Source organism: Panicum virgatum, chromosome 6N (genome assembly GCF_016808335.1).
Source record: "Panicum virgatum strain AP13 chromosome 6N, P.virgatum_v5, whole genome shotgun sequence".
Classification (NCBI taxonomy): Eukaryota; Viridiplantae; Streptophyta; class Magnoliopsida; order Poales; family Poaceae; genus Panicum; species Panicum virgatum.
This window is the reverse complement of record NC_053150.1, coordinates 35351153-35371100: the sequence shown is the minus strand read 5'-3', so window position 1 is coordinate 35371100 and position 19948 is coordinate 35351153. Positions and strand designations below refer to the sequence as shown.

At 46.4% G+C, this 19948-nt stretch overlaps 1 protein-coding gene across 1 annotated transcript; it reads left to right on the top strand.

Annotated features, from left to right (window-relative positions):
* Nucleotides 1-17597: 17597 nt before the first annotated feature.
* Nucleotides 17598-19690, top strand: LOC120680202. Its single transcript, XM_039961814.1, has 2 exons — nucleotides 17598-19011; nucleotides 19113-19690. The coding sequence occupies exons 1-2, from the start codon at nucleotides 18963-18965 to the stop codon at nucleotides 19418-19420; spliced, it is 357 nt and encodes a 118-aa protein (XP_039817748.1). The 5' UTR covers nucleotides 17598-18962; the 3' UTR covers nucleotides 19421-19690.
* The last annotated feature ends 258 nt before the right edge of the window (nucleotides 19691-19948 follow it).

Genomic DNA, 19948 nt, shown 5'->3' with positions numbered 1-19948 from the left:
CATGATGATGAGATGATTCAATCTCAAGAAGCCAAGTTCACAACTTGGACATTTGTTGCCCAAATTCTCCATAAGGTAATGGTAGCTAGATTTCAATTCAAGAATCATGTAACTTCATTATTTTTGCTAGGATGTTTGCATGCATTGCATTTCCTAGTGCTATATATGGTGGGTTGTGTTGGCGGTCCTTAGCCTAACATAATAAATCTGCAAGTGTACGGATACCGATGTAGCTTTCACCTTGGAGTATTCCAGGGTATCAAATCCACAAGGAATGAGAAGTGTACTAAGTAGTGAATCTTGTTTTTCCAGGGGATATGATGGGAGTGAAGAGGTCCAGATAAGATAGGTTGAGGTAGTCTAACATCGTCTTGCTAACTATTGCTATCAAGAATACTTGACTTATACTCTAGTTGCTTCGGCGGCCTAAGAGAAGGACTCAGACTAGGATGAGAAGGGAGTCCAACGTCTGTCGGCAACTACTACTATGAAAGCACCCAAACGTGGTGGACTACAAAGGACGGATAGGGCTGTCACCACCTGCCGCCTACCACTGTGGTTCTGTGGGGTGGAACACAACCCAAGGTAACTAACCAAGCCTAGGCACCGCGCCTACACTATCAAGTTACTGACTTCCGCCTCGCCCTAAGGCTAGAAGAAACCCCAAATGGATAAAACTTGCTACCCACAGAGACAAGGGATCCCACAACTAGAGAGACAAAGTATTCAAGTACTAATAAAGTAAAGGAGAGAAAGTAATATTGACGAAAGAAGAGGAAATTACTCGAATCGAAGCTTCATTCCTCGGAGGCACAAAGTTGGAGAGGGGTCGACACTCTGGCTCCTCTCCGGACTCTCACCTCACCTCTCTCCCTATTTACTGAAGATATGTGGAGTGCTACGCTTTGCCTTGGACTTGCTCCAATTCTGTGTCTTGAAGTGAAGGAGGGGGAAGGCATTTATAGCAGTTAGAGGTCGGTTCTTAGGTGGTTGCTTAGCTTGGACGCAAGTAGGTCGGTGGACGTAGCTTCCATGCGAAGTTGAGCCTGAGATGGTACAAAGAGGGGCCGGCCAGCCTAGGATCCTCCAATTTTCGATAATGCCCTCAATATTCCTTCTTGCAACGTCGGTTGAAGTAACCTCCAACTGGATTTGGTCCGATCGGCCGAAATGTGAGGCTGGCCGGCCTTCCCTAAGCCGGTCGGCCTAGGATTTTGGTCGTTCGGCCACTGCCTTCTCGTGTACGCTCCAGATATGTTTCTGATGTCGGTGATATGGGTACTTTTGTAAAACACGTGGGCAAAGGCGGGGAGGCCTAAAGGAGGCCGGCTGGCCTGGGATTCTTTCCTCAGGCATCGGATCAACCGCCATTGTGTGATGGATGGTGGTAACTCTTCCAAGGCGGTATCAAATCGGTTGGGCGTTATTCATGCAGAAGGTGGGCCCTTTGATCCATGTGACAAGCTCATCCATCCCTCCATTTGTTTTAACTTCCATCCAATGGTTGGTATTTATTTCCCTTGTGTTTCTTTGCATGTTGGTGCAACTCCAATCCTTGGATGATCAGCCCAACATCGAGTGGCCATATCGGGAGCCCAGCGGAGGGACATATGAGGCCTTTCGGTCTTACTTTCACTTCTGGCTTGCCTCCCAAGTGTTTGGGGGTTCATTGGTGAGTCCCCAAGGCTATGATGATGAGTGGCAAGTGTTTTGGGGAGGTGCCAGGCCGGCCGGCTTATGTTAGGCCGCGCGGCCCGGCAGGGCCGCGTCGGTGATTTTCTCGGAGGCATAACTTTTCCGTCCGGACTCCAAATTGGGTGATCCAAGTGTCCATTTTGATCATCTCAACGATCTCTTAAACATAGTGCCATCTAATTTGGCATTTGAGAATGTTTGCAATGTTATCATATTGTATCCATGTTTCACAATTGTTGCATATGCTCCATTTAGTGTTGTTTCTTGCAGATTTTCAGCATAATCCTGCAAAACATCTCAAACCACCAAAACTCATGGAACTCATTAGTTTAAATAAACTTTATATCCCAAATGATTCAAGTTCCTTCATTATTTGCAATGGTTGGCGGCCAAAATAGGCGTATAATGGCCGTCAACAGGTTGCTTGTGTTTCGATCTAACCCAACCTACATGGTTTGATAAGTGTGTAGAAAGCTACACGTGGTTACCCTTCATGGTACTTGAACTTCTTGAGGTATGTATTTGTATAGTACCATGAACACAAGTTATAGGATAAACTTTGCATTGTTATCATAAATAACGTGCAAACATTCTCATGGTAATTCAAACACTAAATGCACACATTTAGGGGGAGTTCATCCTATGGTCTGTGATTTTGGAGACTAACATGTTTAGAAGCTTATCTTTTGTAGTCTCTCAATGGAGATATCACTCTAAGAGAATATTGTTCACTTGCAACGTGAATTAACAACTTTATAAGCGTGATTAGATAAAGTAGTGTGCTCTCATGCATATTGAGCTATGCTCTATTGAACTTAAATTTTCATATCTAAGTTCGTCGGCAATGTGCTCATACATTTGCTCACCTTGGTATACCAAGTGCTCTTCATGCAAGATCTTTCAATTTAATTTGCTTCACACAAAGTCACTTTCAATTGGTACAATCAAGGTAACTAAACAACCCCCGGAGGTATGCAAGGTTCTAGACTTTTTCAATTGGAATCATTGTCAATTCTTTGATTATTTAGAGCTATCTCCGTGTATGATATGATCTAAGCTTTATTGGTCTAATACATAGTTGTGCACTTCATTTTCACATTATTTTTTTTGTGTACGCACCTTTATGGAAAGCTTAGCTCATGTCATACAAGTTTCATGATTTTGTGATCCACCTTAGTGATTTTTCAATTGATATCTTCATTGATATCATACAATTGGATCATGACTCATGGAACTAACTCCCTAGGCTACTAACTTTTTTCTCTTGAGCTACATTATTTTGCAAGGCCTTTTTAGGTGATTTGATTCAAAAGGGGGAGACGTTTGCATCAAGGCAACAAAAATGTGGATCAAAATCAAATATCTTCCAAAGGGGGAGCAATGTTTTCCAAAGGAGGACACATGCCAAATGGATCAAGTTAACATAAGAAAGAAGAATAGCAAATAAGGGGAGAAACCAATTGGTAATAATGGATTTAGGGGGAGGCCAAACCTACATTGGAAATCCAAGCAAGTGAAAGTGGTTCAATTTGTCAATTCTTTCAAATTCATGCTTGCTTTGATTGTGTTGTCATCAATCACCAAAAAGGGGGAGATTGTAAGCAACATGGCCCCATAAGGCCATTGTTTGAGATTTTGGTGATTTAGTTACAACATGATCATGGGACTAATAATTTTGTCAAGCGAATCTTTCTAAGTCTCAAAGATGAAGTAAAAAGACCTAGCAAAGCAAAGCACGAAGAAAGAACTCAATGAAACGCTGAATGGACGAGTTCGACATAAAATAGCAGCACTAGTTAATACGGTGCCCAGCCATCGGTCAAACTGATGGTCATCAGTTAAACCAATGCTCAAACTTTGGTCAAATGAGATGGAAGTAAGCATAATCTTGTAGAGCATTTCACAAGTTTTCCATAGATTACAAGATCATCGAAATCGGAGTTCGGAGTAAAACATTATGACCAAAACATAAGAAAGCTGATTTCTATGTGTCACCGGTTAAACCGATGTCATATCATCTGTTATTCCGATGCTCAAAATTTGGTGAAACTAAATGAACTTTAGCCAAATGTTGTAGAGCATTTCACAAGCTTTCCATAGAGTAGAAGATCATCGAAATCAAAGTTCGGAGCAAAAAATTATGACCAAATCACGAAGCACCTTGAAGCTGATTCCTATAAGCATCGGTTGAACCGATGCTAACAAAAAGGACGTTGGTGCAATGCACCATACTATTGACCAGAGAGCATGTTTTTAGATCCAGAAAGTTTCTTTAGCACCGGTTAAACCGATGCTATCAAAGGATAAACCGGTGGTACCATATTTCAGCTGCAAAACTTGTCAGAAACGGCCATGGGCTAGTTCAAGCTATTAGTGACCGGTTAAACCGTTGACTAGGCACCGGTTAAACCGATGCTTATGAAGAAATGTCCCCAATAGCTACAAAAGGCTACTTCGAGTTTGTGGGCTATATATATGGCATACCCCGCCATTTTGGAGGTGCTGGAGTTCCAAGACATCACACTCACATCCAAAAACACCTCCAAGCCATCCAAGAGCTTAGTGATCAAATCTTTAGTCCTTAGCACATCTTTGAGAGTATTAGTGCTAGGTTAGCTCTTAAGAGAGTGAGAGAGCAAGGTATTTCTACCTTGTGTGTGGTTTTAGAGCGAACCAAAATTGTATCTCGGTGCACCGGCCATCCTTGGAGTCTTGGTGGCTCGCCAGCACGTCAACGACCCTCCGGCTTGCTGTGGAGCGGCGTCGACATCTTTGTGCGGGGGGTGTGGAGACCCCATCCTTAGTGGAGAAGCTTCTTAGTGGAACCCGGGACCAAGGTGACTGTGGTGACTTGCAAGTCTTGGTGGCAATGCAAGAAGAATCACGGAAGGGACTTGGTGGCCGAGAAGCGATACTCTTGATTGCGTGCTTCAACAATATGGATGTAAGGGCGACTCAGTGTCAAACCGAACCTTGGGATAAATTCTCGCGTCAAGAGTTTGCATTCTCTCATCCCTATTTATGCTTTCGCATTTGATACTTACAACTTGTTTGCCTTACTTTCTTAGAGTAGTATCTTGATAGGATCAGCTTTAGGTTGCATAACTCTTTTAGGATAGAGTTTTCACATAAGAATTATACTAGTTGTACATCTAGATAGTAGATCTTACTTTAATTTGTGTGCAAATTAGTTGGAGCTTGAAGTTAAGGCTTTTAGTTAGCCTAACTCACCCCCTCCCCTCTTAGGCTACGAGCACCGGATCACTTTCACGCCCTTGCTTGGGCCATGGTTGCCGGCACTATGCCCGCTGTCCGTCGCTCACCCGATCTTGTGTCGTGCAACGCTGCTGGCGCGATCAGAGCCGCCCTTGCACCGGTTGCTGCCGCGCAACTTCGTGCCGCTCCTACATGGCTCGCCCTGTCCAGACGCCCAGCACACGTGCCGCCCTTGCCTGACTCAACCCCACCCAACATGCACGCAGCCCCTGCCAAGCTAACAGAGGAGAAGATGAGCGCATAGGGACAAAGTGGTTTCATTCCATCTTACGCGATTCGAATGAACCAAGCCCACCCATGTCTGGAGCAGATATTTATTTTTGAATGAACCCAACCCTCCTAGTAGCTTTTTAACCAAACACCTCTGAATGTGGGTTCAACACTTCGATTTAACCAGACACATTTCAACCCATGAACCAACCGCACCCTAAAGAACCAAATGGCATGGGCGCATGCCACATTTTCCTGGTTAGAAGATCAATGACATTGTTTTTTAGACCAAAGACCCTTGGTCCTGCTTTGTATTGAAAGCAAAAGGTAGCGAGTTTGCCGGGGATACCAGCTTACATGAAGAGCAAAGTACAAAAAAAAAACCCTCCAGGGAATTCTAACCTCTCCAACTCAGAGCGCAAACAGAGTTAGAAGAACCAAGAAACAGTACAAATGCCTTGTTTTAGCAACCATCAGAAACAAAACTAGAGGACCTAGAGCATAAAGGAAGACAGAGGCGCAGCAAGAAAGAAACTAAGCAACAGCCGCCGTCTTTAGAGCGCCTGGAGCTTCACGTGTAGCTTGGTCAACAGATCCTCCACCTTCTTCTTCGCTTCCTTGGTCGACAGGACATGCCATTGCTGGAGGAAGCCAAAAGTAAGGTGAGCGATATGCTTGGGGTGTCTGACCAGGATGTCAGAGAAGACCCAATCATTTCTTGTGCGCCAAAGCGCCCAGCTAACTCCAGCAAAAATGAAAATATAAGTTCGATTATTTTTGGCTCCTGGTTCTCCTAGGAAGCTTGCCTGGAAATCCTCAAAACTAGACGGGATACGCAGCCATCCGAGGCTATCACGCACCCAACACCAAACAAAAATGGCCACCGGACATCTGAATAAAAGGTGATTAAGGTCTTCTTTTTCAGCACATAATTTACAATGAACCTGACCGCTCCACTTTCTTTTCTTCAGTTGTTTCGCTGTCTAAATTCTATCGTGCCACACCATCGAAAGAAAGATCTGAATTTTCAACGGGATTCTAGTGTTCCAAATGTCTGTTAGTCTAAGGTCAACTGTTCCCGGGTTCAGCATAAACCGGTAGAGAGATCTTACTGAGTAACTTCCTGATTTTTCTAACTTCCATATCCCCCTATCCCTTTCCTCTGTAAGAGTGACTCCCTCAATCTCCTTCTAAAGGACCACTAGTTCTTCTCTCTCCAACATACCCAAGTTTCTACGAAAAGAGAGACTTCTGCAGCCTGTGACAATTTCCTCCACCGTGGCCTCATTTTCCCAACATATTCTGTAGAGAGATGGAAATCTATTCTTAAGCGGACAATCTCCCCTCCACACATCCAGCCAAAAACGTGTACTTTTACCATCTCCCACAACCATCCCCTTACCATACCAATACCAGTCTCTGACTTTTCTCAAACCTGACCAGAAAAAGGAACAGCTTTTCACTTTTTCTTGAAACACACCGCAATTCCCCAGGTATTTAGTCCTAAGGAGATTGATGCACATGCTGGAATCTCCACTCTCAATTCTGACTAGCCACTTGGCTAGCAGTGCCATGTTCATTGCTCTGGTCTCCAAAAAGCCTAGTCCACCAAAGTCTTTTGGTACACTAAGCGCCTCCCATCTCATCATGTGGTACTTCTTTTTCTTACCAAATCCTTGCTAGAAAAAACGTGCACGTGCTGTGTCCATCCTTTGATGATTGCCTTCATAAAGGAGGTAGAATCCCATCAAATACATGGGAATGCTAGTGAGACTTGAGTTAAGTAGCACTGCCTTTCCCCCATATGAAAGCTGTCCACATTTCCAAGTAGCTAGCCAGTTTTCAATTTTTTTCTGCCGCCACACTAAGTTCCCTCTTAGAAAGTTTAACATTATTCACTGGAATACCAAGATATTCAAAAGGGAGCACTCCAACTTTGCAATTCAGAAACTGAGCTAACTCCAACTGCTCCTGTTGTCCCATTCCTAAACCAAAAGCTTCACTTTTGTTGTAGTTTATACGCAGACCAGACATCTCCTCAAAACAAAAAAGCAGAAATATGACCCTAGCCACATTTTCCTTAGTGTTCTCTAGAAAAAGGATTATATCATCCACGTATTGCGAGTGTTTCCCCCTTCCACTATATGTGGGACCAGGCCTGTTATCACTGCATTTTTCTTGGCCAAATTGAGCATTTCAGAGAGGGCATCTCCAACAATGTTAAACAGCAAAGGGGAAAGAGGATCCCCCTGTCTGAGACCCTTAAAACTCCTAAAGAAATTACCCACTTCACAATTCAGGTTGATAGCAACTTTGCCCCCAGTTACAGCTGCCATAATCCAGCCTATCCATTTCCCAGAAAAATTCTTCCTCTCCAGCACTTCCTGCAAAAAACTCCATCTCACCTTGTCATAGGCTTTTTCGAAGTCCAGTTTTAACACGATGCCTTGCTCTTTCTTTCTTTGTTGTTCATGTAAAACCTCATGCAGCACTACCACCCATCCAAAATATACCTCCCAGGGATAAAAGCTGTCTAACTCTCACCAATTACTTTTGTAGCTATTTTGGTTAGCCTGACTGTGAGAACCTTTGTGATAATTTTATAGATGACATTCAGCAAACATATAGGTCGATACTGCTTGATGTTGACTGCTCCCTTAACTTTAGGGATAAAAGAAATTATCCCATAATTCAGTCTTGAGAGGTTGAGGGATTCTTTGTGTAACTCATTTAGCATTTCAAGGATATCTAATTTGCAATGGTCCCAAAACTCTTTGAAGAACAGAGTGGAAAACCCATCAGGCCCCGGAGCTGTGTCAGATTTCATCTCACTCACAGCATGCTCTAATTCTGCCATGGTGAAATCTTTGACTAGCTCAGAGTTGTCATCTGCTGTAACAAAACCATGGTCAGCCCAAATATCACTCTGCAAGTGAATGCTAGAAGGCTGCTCACTTCCAAACAAACTCTTATAATAATCTGTGATAAACTTCTTAAGCTGCTCAGTCTCTGAAATTAAGTTTTCTCTATTTTCCAATTGTTTTATAGTGCATTTCCTCTTCCTCCCATTGACCAATCTATGAAAGAAACTAGTGTTAGCATCCCCTTCCAGTAACCACTTCTCACCTCCTCTCTTCCTCCAAAATAATTCCACTTGTTGGTAAATCTCCATCAACTCCAACTCTAATTTATGTCTTTCTTCCCACTTGGTTGCAGGAATATCATGCTGATCTGCCTCAGCATCAATCTCTTTTAGATTCATGAGTAAGCACTGCTTCTTTTTATGGGTGTCTTCTCCAACATTAGCACCCCATCCCCGTAAGGCTTTCCTCAGCTTATAAGAAACCTCATACCAATGATCCAGAATATTTTGTTTGATCCTCAAAGGCCATTTCTCACTTAGCCAACCTCTAAAACCCTCCTGAAGCAGGCAGGAAGGCTCAAAACGAAAAACTCTGGATCTAATGTTCTCAGTTTCCCCAGAATCTAACAAAAGAGCATTATGGTCTGAGCCCAGTCTAGTTATTGTCTGAATACATAGCAGAGGGAATAGGCTTTCACCTTCTCCTGAAATCAGTACCCTATCTAGCACCACTCTAATGGGTAATTCTTGATTATTGTTCCAAGTTAATCTAGCTCCAGCTCGATGCACCTCCCTTAATTCTGCATCTGCTATGAAATCATTGAAAGAATTCATCCACCTCTCATTTACAGCTCCAGTTGACTTCTCCTGCCTTGACCTCACTAAGTTAAAGTCACCCCCTATAATGATTGCATTTTGACACTCCTCCACTAAGGTTCTCAATTCCTGTAGGAAGTCACCTTTTCTATAGTCCTGAACAGGGCCATACACATTAACTAAGTCGAAAGAGGCACCACTAATTTTGTCCAAGAGTTGTACATTATGGGAGAAGGTCCATTTCTTCTCCCCTCTGAAATCATTAATCCCAATCAGGATGCCACCTGAGTGACCTGTAGCAGGGATCCAACTCCACCAGAATTGCATACCTCCACAAAGACTATGAAGCTCTCTATCAGTGAATTTGTTCTTTATTGTCTCGTGAAAACACACTCCATCAATGTGATGTTTTTTAATTAACTCAATAATTTGGGAACGTCTTCCTTTAGCCCCAAAACCTCTGATATTCCAATAATTTCATTTATGTATGTTAGCACTTGTATCCCTCTCCTTAGCCAAAACAACTAAGGGAGGGATAAAATCTTCTGTAGTTACCATCTCCACCACTCTATGATGTTCTTCATTGAACTCTAACTGCACATCCTCGTCAACCTCTAACAGATCCTCCTCCACACTCTTTCCTTGTTCTAATTTAGAAGCAGCTGTAGCCAGCACTGCCTGAGCAACTTCCTTAGCTTTCATGGTGGAAATCATGCAGTCAATAGTTTCAGGGTTCTCTCCAATTACAAGGCCAGAATCTAAAGCAACCTTAGCTCAAGTATCATTATGGACAATTAAAAATGGTGAATTTAGAGCAGTTACCTGTGAAATCATTTAACTGTTGGATTCTCTTTTCAGCTCTTAAAGGAATAGGAGTGCTGGATCCCATGGATCTTGTACTGATTTTGACCAGAGGAACATCTGATCCATCAATTTCCTCCTGGTGCACAGCATTCTTGCAGTGTAAATCTTCTTCTGTAGACATAACAGAGTTTTGGCTGTCTAGCACATCAGGTTCAAACTGCACATCTTCCACTTCCATAGTTAAATCTCCCTGCTCCACTTCCAGCTGTAGAGTAGGGTACTGGTTAGCAATCTCCCAAAAATAGCATGTCTCTTTAACAGCAGCAACATCCTCCTCCTTTCCTAATAGCTCAGAGTCAACCTCCACCATCCTGGGCAAAGCAAACATCTGACTGGAACCCTTGCATGTATCTCCATTGTCTCCCCCAAGCAGAGCCTCAGATTCTTTTACTGTTGGTGTCAAATTGGTATGATAGTTTGTTTCCACATTCTTCTCCCAACTTTCCACATCAAGATCTTTAGATGAAGGTGAGCTGTGAATCACCTTCTGAACCTGAAACACTGCAGGCCTCACATCATCATCAGAGCTTCCATAAACCTGAGTATTGTGACCCACCCTCTTGGTACCTGTCCCGGTCTGGGAAGCCTGTCCATTTCCATCTCCTCCTTGCTAGTCCTATCCCTCTTTAGCAAATTCCTCCAGAAATGGGGTGTAGCTATCAGACTTTTCCTCTTCCTCATCCTCATCATCCTTGCCTTGGTTTCCTGGATCTTGTAAGGTGGTGGTTTGCTGACCTGTTCCCGGTGCTGTCTCCACTGTCCAGGTTATCTTGTAACCAAAGCCATTAAGAAAGACCTCACTACTGCCAGAGATTTCTCCAGGATGTTTACATTGCACTTTCACTCTAACTGGCCCTCTACCTATCATGCTTTTCTTGTCGATCTCTTCAGGATCCCCAATTAGAAAAGCCACTTCTTTAACCACCTTCTCCTTTCGAGCCCACTGTGGGAACCCAGAAGCTCTCACCCAGACACTTGATAGGGAGACGAAGGAGCCCATTGCCAGGTTAGATCTTTCCACACAAACTTTCAGGTCGGAGCTTATGCACTAAAACTCAGCAAACTTTATCAAGAGGTCAAGATCAGCTTTGGAAGGAGCTACAAACTCATACTTCCCGTTAGCAATCTTTCGAACCTACCAATCCCAGGATGAGTTGATGAGGTAGCATAACTCAGTAGTAACCTTAGCAACTGACCCAACCCCCTCTCTAATATGCATCACAGCAGTAGTCGAGGATTGCACTTGCTCATCTTCCTCCATCGGCACATGCATACTATAGAACATCTGACCCGATATACCAAAACCACAAAGCTTCAGCCCTCGATTCACTTTGACCATCGGACAGCTAGGTGCCATATGTCCCACTTCCTTGCAGTTATAGCACAGGGGAGGATTTTTGCATTCAGAATGATGATGTCCCTCCTGATTGCAGCGGAAGCAAATGACTGAATTCTCAGGTGGTTTGCCGCGATCTCCCTTCCAGACATTTGTTTGTCGTTGATCGTCCCTCCAAAATCCCGGGCCACCAAATCCACCGCGGTGTGGTCCTCTCTCCTGATCCCTGGCCAGCTTGTGACGCAGATCACCATCCCCCAGTTGTCTCCCACCCCCTTGGTCCTCAAGACGCCGCTTCTGAGTTCGGTACAGATCCTCTTCCATCCTCAATGCTGGGTCTCCTCTTATCCTCCCAACCCCAGCAGACCCGCCCTGTCGAGGATCAGGGTAGGAAAACTCAACTCCTTCAAAACGGCGATCTGGCAACCGATCTCTGTCTCCTTGGATGGGCCGGAAATCACCGCATTCCTGGGGCTTCCGTGACGGAACCCTGAACTGGGATGAGCCTCTCTGGGGTCCTCCTCCTCCCCCCTTTGGTTGAGCATTCCCCCTCTCCATTGGGGCGGCCACCTCAGAGAAAGATCTGTGGTCTACTAGTTTTGGCTCAGATTTCCGGATGTGCCTAGCAGAATGACCAAAGCGGAGTATCTCTTCACGTCGTGCTGGAAAGCCAACCTCCACCACATCCAGGATCCTGGACTTTGGAGCCCACAACCATCGCACCTGGGCTGGTTTGGAGTAGGAGTGGTTGAAAAGGTCTTCCACACACGATCCAAAAGGGTGCACAGGGGTTGGATTGGGTTGGATTTCAGAATGGGCCTGAATATGGTGCTTGGTTATTGCTGTTGTCGCCTTCTCCCCCATCAGATCTTCGTTGGTGGGCACCAATGGCGGCAACCAGCATCGAGGGACGCGCTCCATCATCAACTCCAACTCGTCCACCGCTCTGTCCAACTCGAGCAGTTCCTCATCGCGATCTGCAACTCCACAAAATAGAGACCGCTTGATTTCCTCTGCCTGTCGCCACTGCGCCTGGGCTCGATCCCATTCAGTGATACGACGCCTGGGCTCGATCCCATTCAGTGATACGACGCCCGTCGTCGTGTTGAGGCCGTCGTCCATCCCGGGGAAACGAACCATGATGCCGAGGCAGGGAAGCTTTGCGCTGCATCGCCTCCGAGATGGTCGGGAATGCCTCCTGGTTCCCTCCTGGAACAGCGATCGTCAAGCGCCTCGAAGCCGCCCTCCCGGGGATCCTCTGTCCGCTTGACTCCCTACGGCAGAAGCGGACGGAGCCAGGGATGGGGGCGCCATCCTCCTACTTTTGAACGGCGGAGGAGCACGAACGGCGGCGATCACCGGAGTTCTCACTCTAGGAGTTTCTCTCTCTCTGCCCCTCTTACTCACTTGAACATCGATCCATGCGCCATGATGGATGGCCCCGGAACTTTCGGTTTTTCCTATATTTCATCAGAAAGCACACATAAGGAAACACTTTCTTTACTCCGTTCCTCTTCTTGAAGCATCCAAGTATGGTGATCAATACGCCAACCGATCAATGACATTGTTTCTTACCTTTTCCTGTCCATTTTGTTCTATCATGGCTGTCTAGTGGAGTGGAGAAGAGCGCACATGTAGATGCACTAGATTCCAAAATAGGCAAAAATAAAACATAGAACCCTGTTGCAGGACAATAGGGACAACAACAGTCTTCTCCCAACATGCATTTTGTACTAAGATTCACTCTATTTCTCGTATAGAGAAATAAACCATGTGTGCTTTACTGAGCAGGGGTGTATATGGAGGTGAGGGGGGGGGGGGGGGGGGGGGCTAGTGGTGGTTTGCGGTTACAGGACAGGCTGCTCTTTCCTGGGCTTTACGGGCTCATGCTAGTGATAATATGCGGGTTGGGCGGGTTGGGATCCAGGAGAGAAGAAAAATGCACACGTGTTGTTCTTCACTTCTTACGAAAAGAAATAGAGAGAAGGAAAGGAGTTGCACTGCAAGCTTGTTAGGAGGTTAGATGGATAACGCATGTTAAAGAACGGGTTAGTTTAGTTCTAACTTTAGGTTTTTTGTTTGAATCTTAATTCAAATAAACATACACTACACACAAAGAAACAACGGAAAACCAAATAAAATCCAAATCACACTGGTATTTAATTCAAACTAATAATTCAAATTCAAATATTGAATTCAAATTTGAGAATTTGAGAAGGTTAAAGAAGTCAGTCTTATAGTTATCTTGCTAATTATACACGTCGCATGAAAAAAATTTAAAATTTATATTTTTATAAAATAACATTTCAAAAAATCTAGAATGATAGAGTTTTGTTCGGTCGTGGCTATCTAGTGGAGTGGAACAGAGCGCACATATCGATGCGCTAGATTCTGAAATAGGCAAAACCAAAACAATGAATCCTAGTTGGGATAGCGGACAGACTTTGTCCCAGTATTTCCATGGCCCAATTTACTGTGTGATTTGGCTTAAAATTTACCAATTCTGTACTAAGATTCACAATGTTTCTCGCATAGAGAAATAAACCATGTGTGCTTTAATCAGCAGGGGTGGATACGGGGTGCAGAGCCCCACCTAGAGCTGGTGCAGCAATGGAGGAGGAAAAAGGATTACAGAGAAAACGGTGGGAATTATGGAAAGAACAAAAAATCAAGAGATTGAGGAGGAAGAAGGATCTCAACCTCCTCTCATGTTTTGCTGCATCCGCCACTGCTTTAATGTTTGCTTCACAGTTTTTGGTGGCCGGTGAAGAACCGGTAGATTTGGAGACCGTAAGTTGCCGACAGAAACCACACAATCGTACGTGGAGCGCCTGCTGCTGCACGGTACGCGAGAAGAAGACGTACCTAGTATCAGACAGTAGTATCGAATCAGATCGCAGCTTGTATTTGTAAGCCTGCTGCAGCGCTGCCCGTACATACGACTCGTATACCAGTAGAGTGCTGAGACAATTCCATTTCCTGAGGTGGCTTTGATGAAAAATAAAACAACCCTTCCTTAAAAGGGACAATTATTCCATCTGATGAATGATGGACCTGAAAGAGACCTCTTGGGAAGAGCTGTGAACAGGTGAACGATCACTCAAGGAGCAGGGCACTAGTGAGTCAGACTAGGACAATGACATCATGTGGAGTGTCCTGGATGGCAGCTTTCTTGACCGGTTATTCGTAAAGCCCTTGATGCGATTCATGATATATTGAGTCCTGGCCGGTCGAATTAGATTTTAACCGAGGCCATGTTTTTGGTCAGACCTGCACGCAGAGATTCTGAACCTCATGCAGCACATAGAATAGTGGGTCACCCTCACCCCTCCGCCATTCTGCTGATGCATGAAGCCTGACAACATAAGATAGCACGACGCTAGTTCAGCAGGACTGTATAAATGTGCCTGAAAAATCACGAGCGTCAGAAGTTACCATGCGATCGTTTTACTTCACCGAAGAACACGGACGACCCGCTGTCACAGTGCAGAGTTGCAAATAAATGGGCTGACGTCTAGGTCAACCTCGTGGGCCAGGTGGGCCGGTTGCAAAAGCATTGTGACGAATTTGGGGTCATTTCTCAAATACGGCCCAAATTTCGAGAGGCATTCTTTTGTGTCGATTATAAATATATTGGACAAAGTGGATGCATATAGTCCCATAGCCATGTGTTATTGTGTTTCGTGCTGTTCATCCTACGTTATTGGTTTATTGCACATCTCATATTTGGATAAAGGTGGTTAAACGGCTGTCAAAGGTCCTGTTTGTTTTCCTCTAAGATTAAATAATCCATCTTAAAATTAAAAAATAATCTCACAAGGAAACAAACAACACAGCTTATTTATCCTATTATACAATCTACAACTACATATGGATGGCTAGATGGGTGGCACGGCCCAACACTGCACTAACCCGATTGGGCACGGCATGCGGTTCCAGCACAACATGATGAAGCAAGGTCGGCGAACCATGCCGTGCTGTGCCAGCATGTCGTGGCGCATGCGGCTGACGCACGACACGAAGGTTGTGCCGTTCCGGCACGAAGGGGGTGGCCCGCACATGTGGTGCCGGGCTGAGCCCGATGCCGGCGGGGCCGGCGACAACGATCTGCAAGGAGGATGGGGCGGCTACGACGAGGCGTATGGGGAGTAGGCGGCGGCTCCAGCAAGCCCCGCGGGGAGGAGGTAGCGACGGCCAGGCACGTGGGGAGCAGGTCGGCGATGATGCCGTGGCGCGGGGGGAGAAGGCAACGACAGTCAGGCACGCAGGGAGAATGCCAGTGGCGACGCAGAGGTGCGTGGGGTGGAGGCCGTTGGCCATGGTGAGCAGCGCGGGAGGCCTTTAGGCACGCACGCGAGAGAGAAGAAAGAGAGGAGGGTGGAGCGCCGGCTGCCGTCCTTCATCGGCAAGGAAACGGAAGGGGGCGGCGAAGAGAGAGCGGACACTAGGAGAGGAGGGGTCTGGTTGTCAGGATAACAAGGAAGAGATAGAAGGGAGGGAGAGGGGAAAGATAAGTTTGGGCTCAGGATAGTCGTGCCTAAAAAAACTCGACCTGCGAGGGGCAAGCCGCCCCCCGGGCATTGTACGAAAGAAGAAGCTTTCTCAAGCAGGGCGAGAAAATCCCGAACCCCTGCCCCCACCCATACCGGCCGCCAGGCACCCGATCCGTCGCTCGCGTGAGAATGGGCCGTCAATCGGGCCGCTTGCCATGTGTCGGTTGTGGGGGTGGGCGAGGGTATTTTTTTATACCCCCATCCTGAAATTCGCTCCCACCGGGAGTCGAACTCAGGACCTAGGGGGTGCCGCCGGAGTGACTAGAACACTTGATCTAGCACCCTTTGGCGGATAGTCGTGCCTAATCGGGTCAAATTTGTTAGCCGTGTCATATCCGGGGTGGCGCTACGTGCTGGGATCCCGTCCTAGACATGGCACGGTACATCAGATCGAGTCGGCACTTACACTCACTACTACATTTTTTATTTTCAGAGGCGAGCATTTTTTTATTTTCAGAGGCATTTTTTGGAAATGCCTCAGAGCTATAGTCAGTGTAAATACAACATATTCAGAGGTGTTTTTGAGCACACCTCTGTTAATCAAAAGAAGTAAAAAAAAAGCGAGCCCGCCGAGCCCATCTAGGCCCGGCGAGCCCATCTGAGGTGCCGATGACGCCGCCGCGCCGCTGCTCCTAGCCCGCGTGCGGCCGACGCCACCGGCCTTCCGCCTTCCAGATCCGCTCCGCCGTGCTGGATCTGCGACGCCGCTTCCCCCGGCCCGCACGCAGCCTCCGCCGCCGGCCACAGCCTCCGCGCGCTGCCCGCCGCCGCACCTCGTAGCGGCCTCCGAGCGCCGCCGCGCCGAGAGCCGCCGCCGGGGCCCCCGCCGCGGCTGCTGCCCTGGCCGGTCGCGGATCAGGGGCGCGCCGCCCCGGATCCGCCCGTCCGCCGCGCGTAGAGTGGCTGCTCGGCCGCCGGCGCTTGGGAGGGAGAGGGAAGGTGGGGAGGAGAGGGGGAGGTGGGCCGGCTGCAGAGTGTGGTAGAGAGGGAGGGGAGGAGAGGAGAGGTGAGCCGGCCGCCATTGCGTGTGAGAGAGAGGGGGAGGGGAGGAGTGAAAACCCTAAGTGTGGATATATATATATATATCGAGTTATCTATCGGATCGAGTTGGGCCTGAACGGACTGGGTTGTTTAACTGAGGCGGGCCTGTTACGGATAACCGCCTCTGTTAATAAAAAATAACCATCTCTGTTAATGATGGGCATTAAGAGAGGCGTTCGGCCAATACGAACGCCTCAGAGGCCATTTTGAAGTGCCTTGCAAAATTCAGAATTGTAGTAGTGACTATTCGTAGTGGACTGGATCGGGTTAGGGTCATGTTTTGTCGTGCCTTATGCAGCTCACTGGGGTGGGTCCATTTGACCATCTATATCTATACCCCTGGCTTATAATCCATAAGCCGATAAAAACATGCTTAGTTCAGATTATAATAATCAAAATCTCAAATAATCCATAGACTATTTCTCTCATATCTATAATAATGCAGATGATATAATCCATCGGCTATAACTCATAGACTATTTCTCTCAAACAGGGGACAAAGACTAGTAAAAATCCAAGAACTAACAAATAATAACCGGAACATAATAAAAATAATATTGATCAATCAAGTAATCCAAAAACTAATGCTATCACAAGAAATCGATCGAACGATAGAGCTCCAGATGGTGCATGGTACGTGCCAAAATGACCAAACGACATCTCAAACCACTACAAGCTTGCGGTGCGCCTGAGCTTGGGCTGCGCCGGCCCTGCAGCAGCATTTGGCCGCTGTGAAGGCGGCGCTGATCCTTCCCTCACTCTCCCTCCGCGGTGGCGAGGCTCGTCGTTGGTGGCGATGAGGCGGTCCACGAATCGTTTGAGATCATGCGGCGGGACGAGGACGATGGCGGCGAGGCGCTGCTCGCGGCGCAGGCGTTCCAGCAGCAGCGGGGCCGCGTGGAGGCCGGCGGCAGCCGCCGCCGCCGCCGGAGGCACCCAGCAGATCTTTTGCAGGTCGTTGGCGGGAGCCCTGAGCCGCTTCCTCCGCGAGAGGGCGTCAGCGAGGAGGCAGCAGACGCGCGCCACCTGGTCCCGCGAGAGGTGCACAAACCACGCCTGGTCGAGGCCGCCGCACCAGTACCACCAGACGGAGAAGTCGGGTCAAACTTCTACACTCTTCTCCACAATTTAAGGATAAGATATTTTTCATAGAATTGTCTAGAATATCTAAATAAAATAAATCAAAGATACTTCTAGGACTAGATATTTTCATGGAAGAGTGTAGAATTTAAATCAAGGGCTATGATTTTGCCACATGTCAATAATCCAATGGTCTTGTAACCCTATAAATAGATACCCCCTCTCTTGCAATGCTATCCGTCCAAGAGTATGGTAGATGAGTGCCAGATAGATAGCTAGGTGAGAGCATGAGAGGGTGAGTGCTAGGTAGCCACTAAAGAGTGTCTTGTGTAATACTATTGTGTTGTAATAAAGCAAGTGTTTTGTAAGTGTTAGTCTCCCAGTTTCTAAGTACTTAGTGTATAAGTTGTGACCTACCGTAGGTTGGCTCTGCCACCCGAGATCACATAAGGTCTGGGCTTCATCGTAGGAAGGCTCTGCCTCCCGGAAGCCAGCTTCATCTATTGGTAGGCTCTGCCACCTGGAAGCGAGAAAGCGGCTCTACCACTGAAAGGACCTATACACTAAGTATCTAGAAATTGAATAGACTAACCGACTCTAGAGTAAGTTGTTGTGTCCTAGGTGTAGGTTCTTAGCTTAGTGGGTATTAGGACTACCTCGGTTTCCAACAAAGAACTGGTTTGCAGATGGAGTGCTCCAGATGCATGAGCTCCCGATTCAGGGGATGCACTTCTAGAGTATGGAATTGAGGGTCTTAAGATGGTATGGTTATTACAGCTTCCCCTTGCGGATCACCATGGCACAAATTTGGTTTGCCTTGCATATCGTTGGTTTGACAGAGTACGGGAGATTTATGGCATATGACCTCATAGATGAGGAAGCAACACGTCTGTGGGTCTTCCATCCCAACATATTGGGAGAGCTCTGTGTGTTGGTGAACTTAGAGGCAAAGCTAGATTAGAATCAACCCTGGTGCACTTCTCATTATATAGAAGGCAATTAATGTAATTTATATGGTAAAATTGAGCAAACGAGTAGAAACTTTCTTCTTTACCATGGTGCACGTGCACCAGGTAAACATAAGGTAGCTTCGCCCCTGGGTGAACTGGGGTCCTGGTGGCGTGGCAGTTGTTTACAAGAGACAGGGGTGATTGGGGTTAGTAGAGGGAGGATCTACAGTTCTCTGGATGGCCTCAGATCCTATGTCCTAGGATGTCGCTGCCACGATATGCGTACTGTACCTTCATATTGGCCTGTCCCATTATGGATCAATCTAGGTCAGTCTAATCATCAACTTTACATGTCATACCACTTGATAGTGTGATGATGACTTGCTACTGACTGACCACATTACTTGTGTTTGTGCTTCATTTTGCAGAGTTTCTCAATCCTATCTCTGTGGAGGATACTTTGGTGAAGGTCATTGCAGAGGACTTTGATGATCCAGATGCTGAGAATGAGACACTTGATGCAGATGCTGAGGATAAGGCCCCCAATGCAGATGCGATCGGCCAGGTGGATAAGCTTTCAGCGTCAGCTCCAATGCCTGCAGGAGTGAGTTCCGTGGATCATGCTACTACTACAGGGCTTGAGAGAGTAACGATGGTTCCGAAAGCTGTTCCAGGTCCACTTCTGGAGAGACTTCTTAGGAGAACTCTGCTCAATCTGAACTCTGGCTTTGACTGATGGGGAGGAGGGAGGAGGATGTCTTCAACACTAGCATCACTATCATCATTATCTCCTGTTTCATTCATTTGGCTGGCCCATTCAGATTCTATCCTATAATACTGCCTGTATAAGTCTACATTAGAGAGTAGGTGTTGTCGTGAGATTGAGACCGTTTAGGTGGATGTGTGTATATCATATCCGCATGTTGTATAATGACAAGGAGGGGTGCTTGAGTCTGACGATGACAAATTGAGTGAAACATGACAGATTTGAGGTTTTTGATTTCTTGATCGAAGCAACAGATTAAGGGATTCCTATGCCTTTTCACGCTTAGCCTTTTTTCCCTGTGTTCTTGTTTATTTGTCGCTGGATTTCAGTTCAGAACGTGTCAAAATATTTGACACCTGCAGCAGGAGACAAACGTCTCGTGCGTCAAAAGTTCAGCTGTGACATCCTACTCTGTTTCATTCAAAGTTGTTACTGGCTGTGATCTGTGGATGATTTTTTTCTCTCTCGCATGATCACTGCAATCCTTTGGGCACTGAT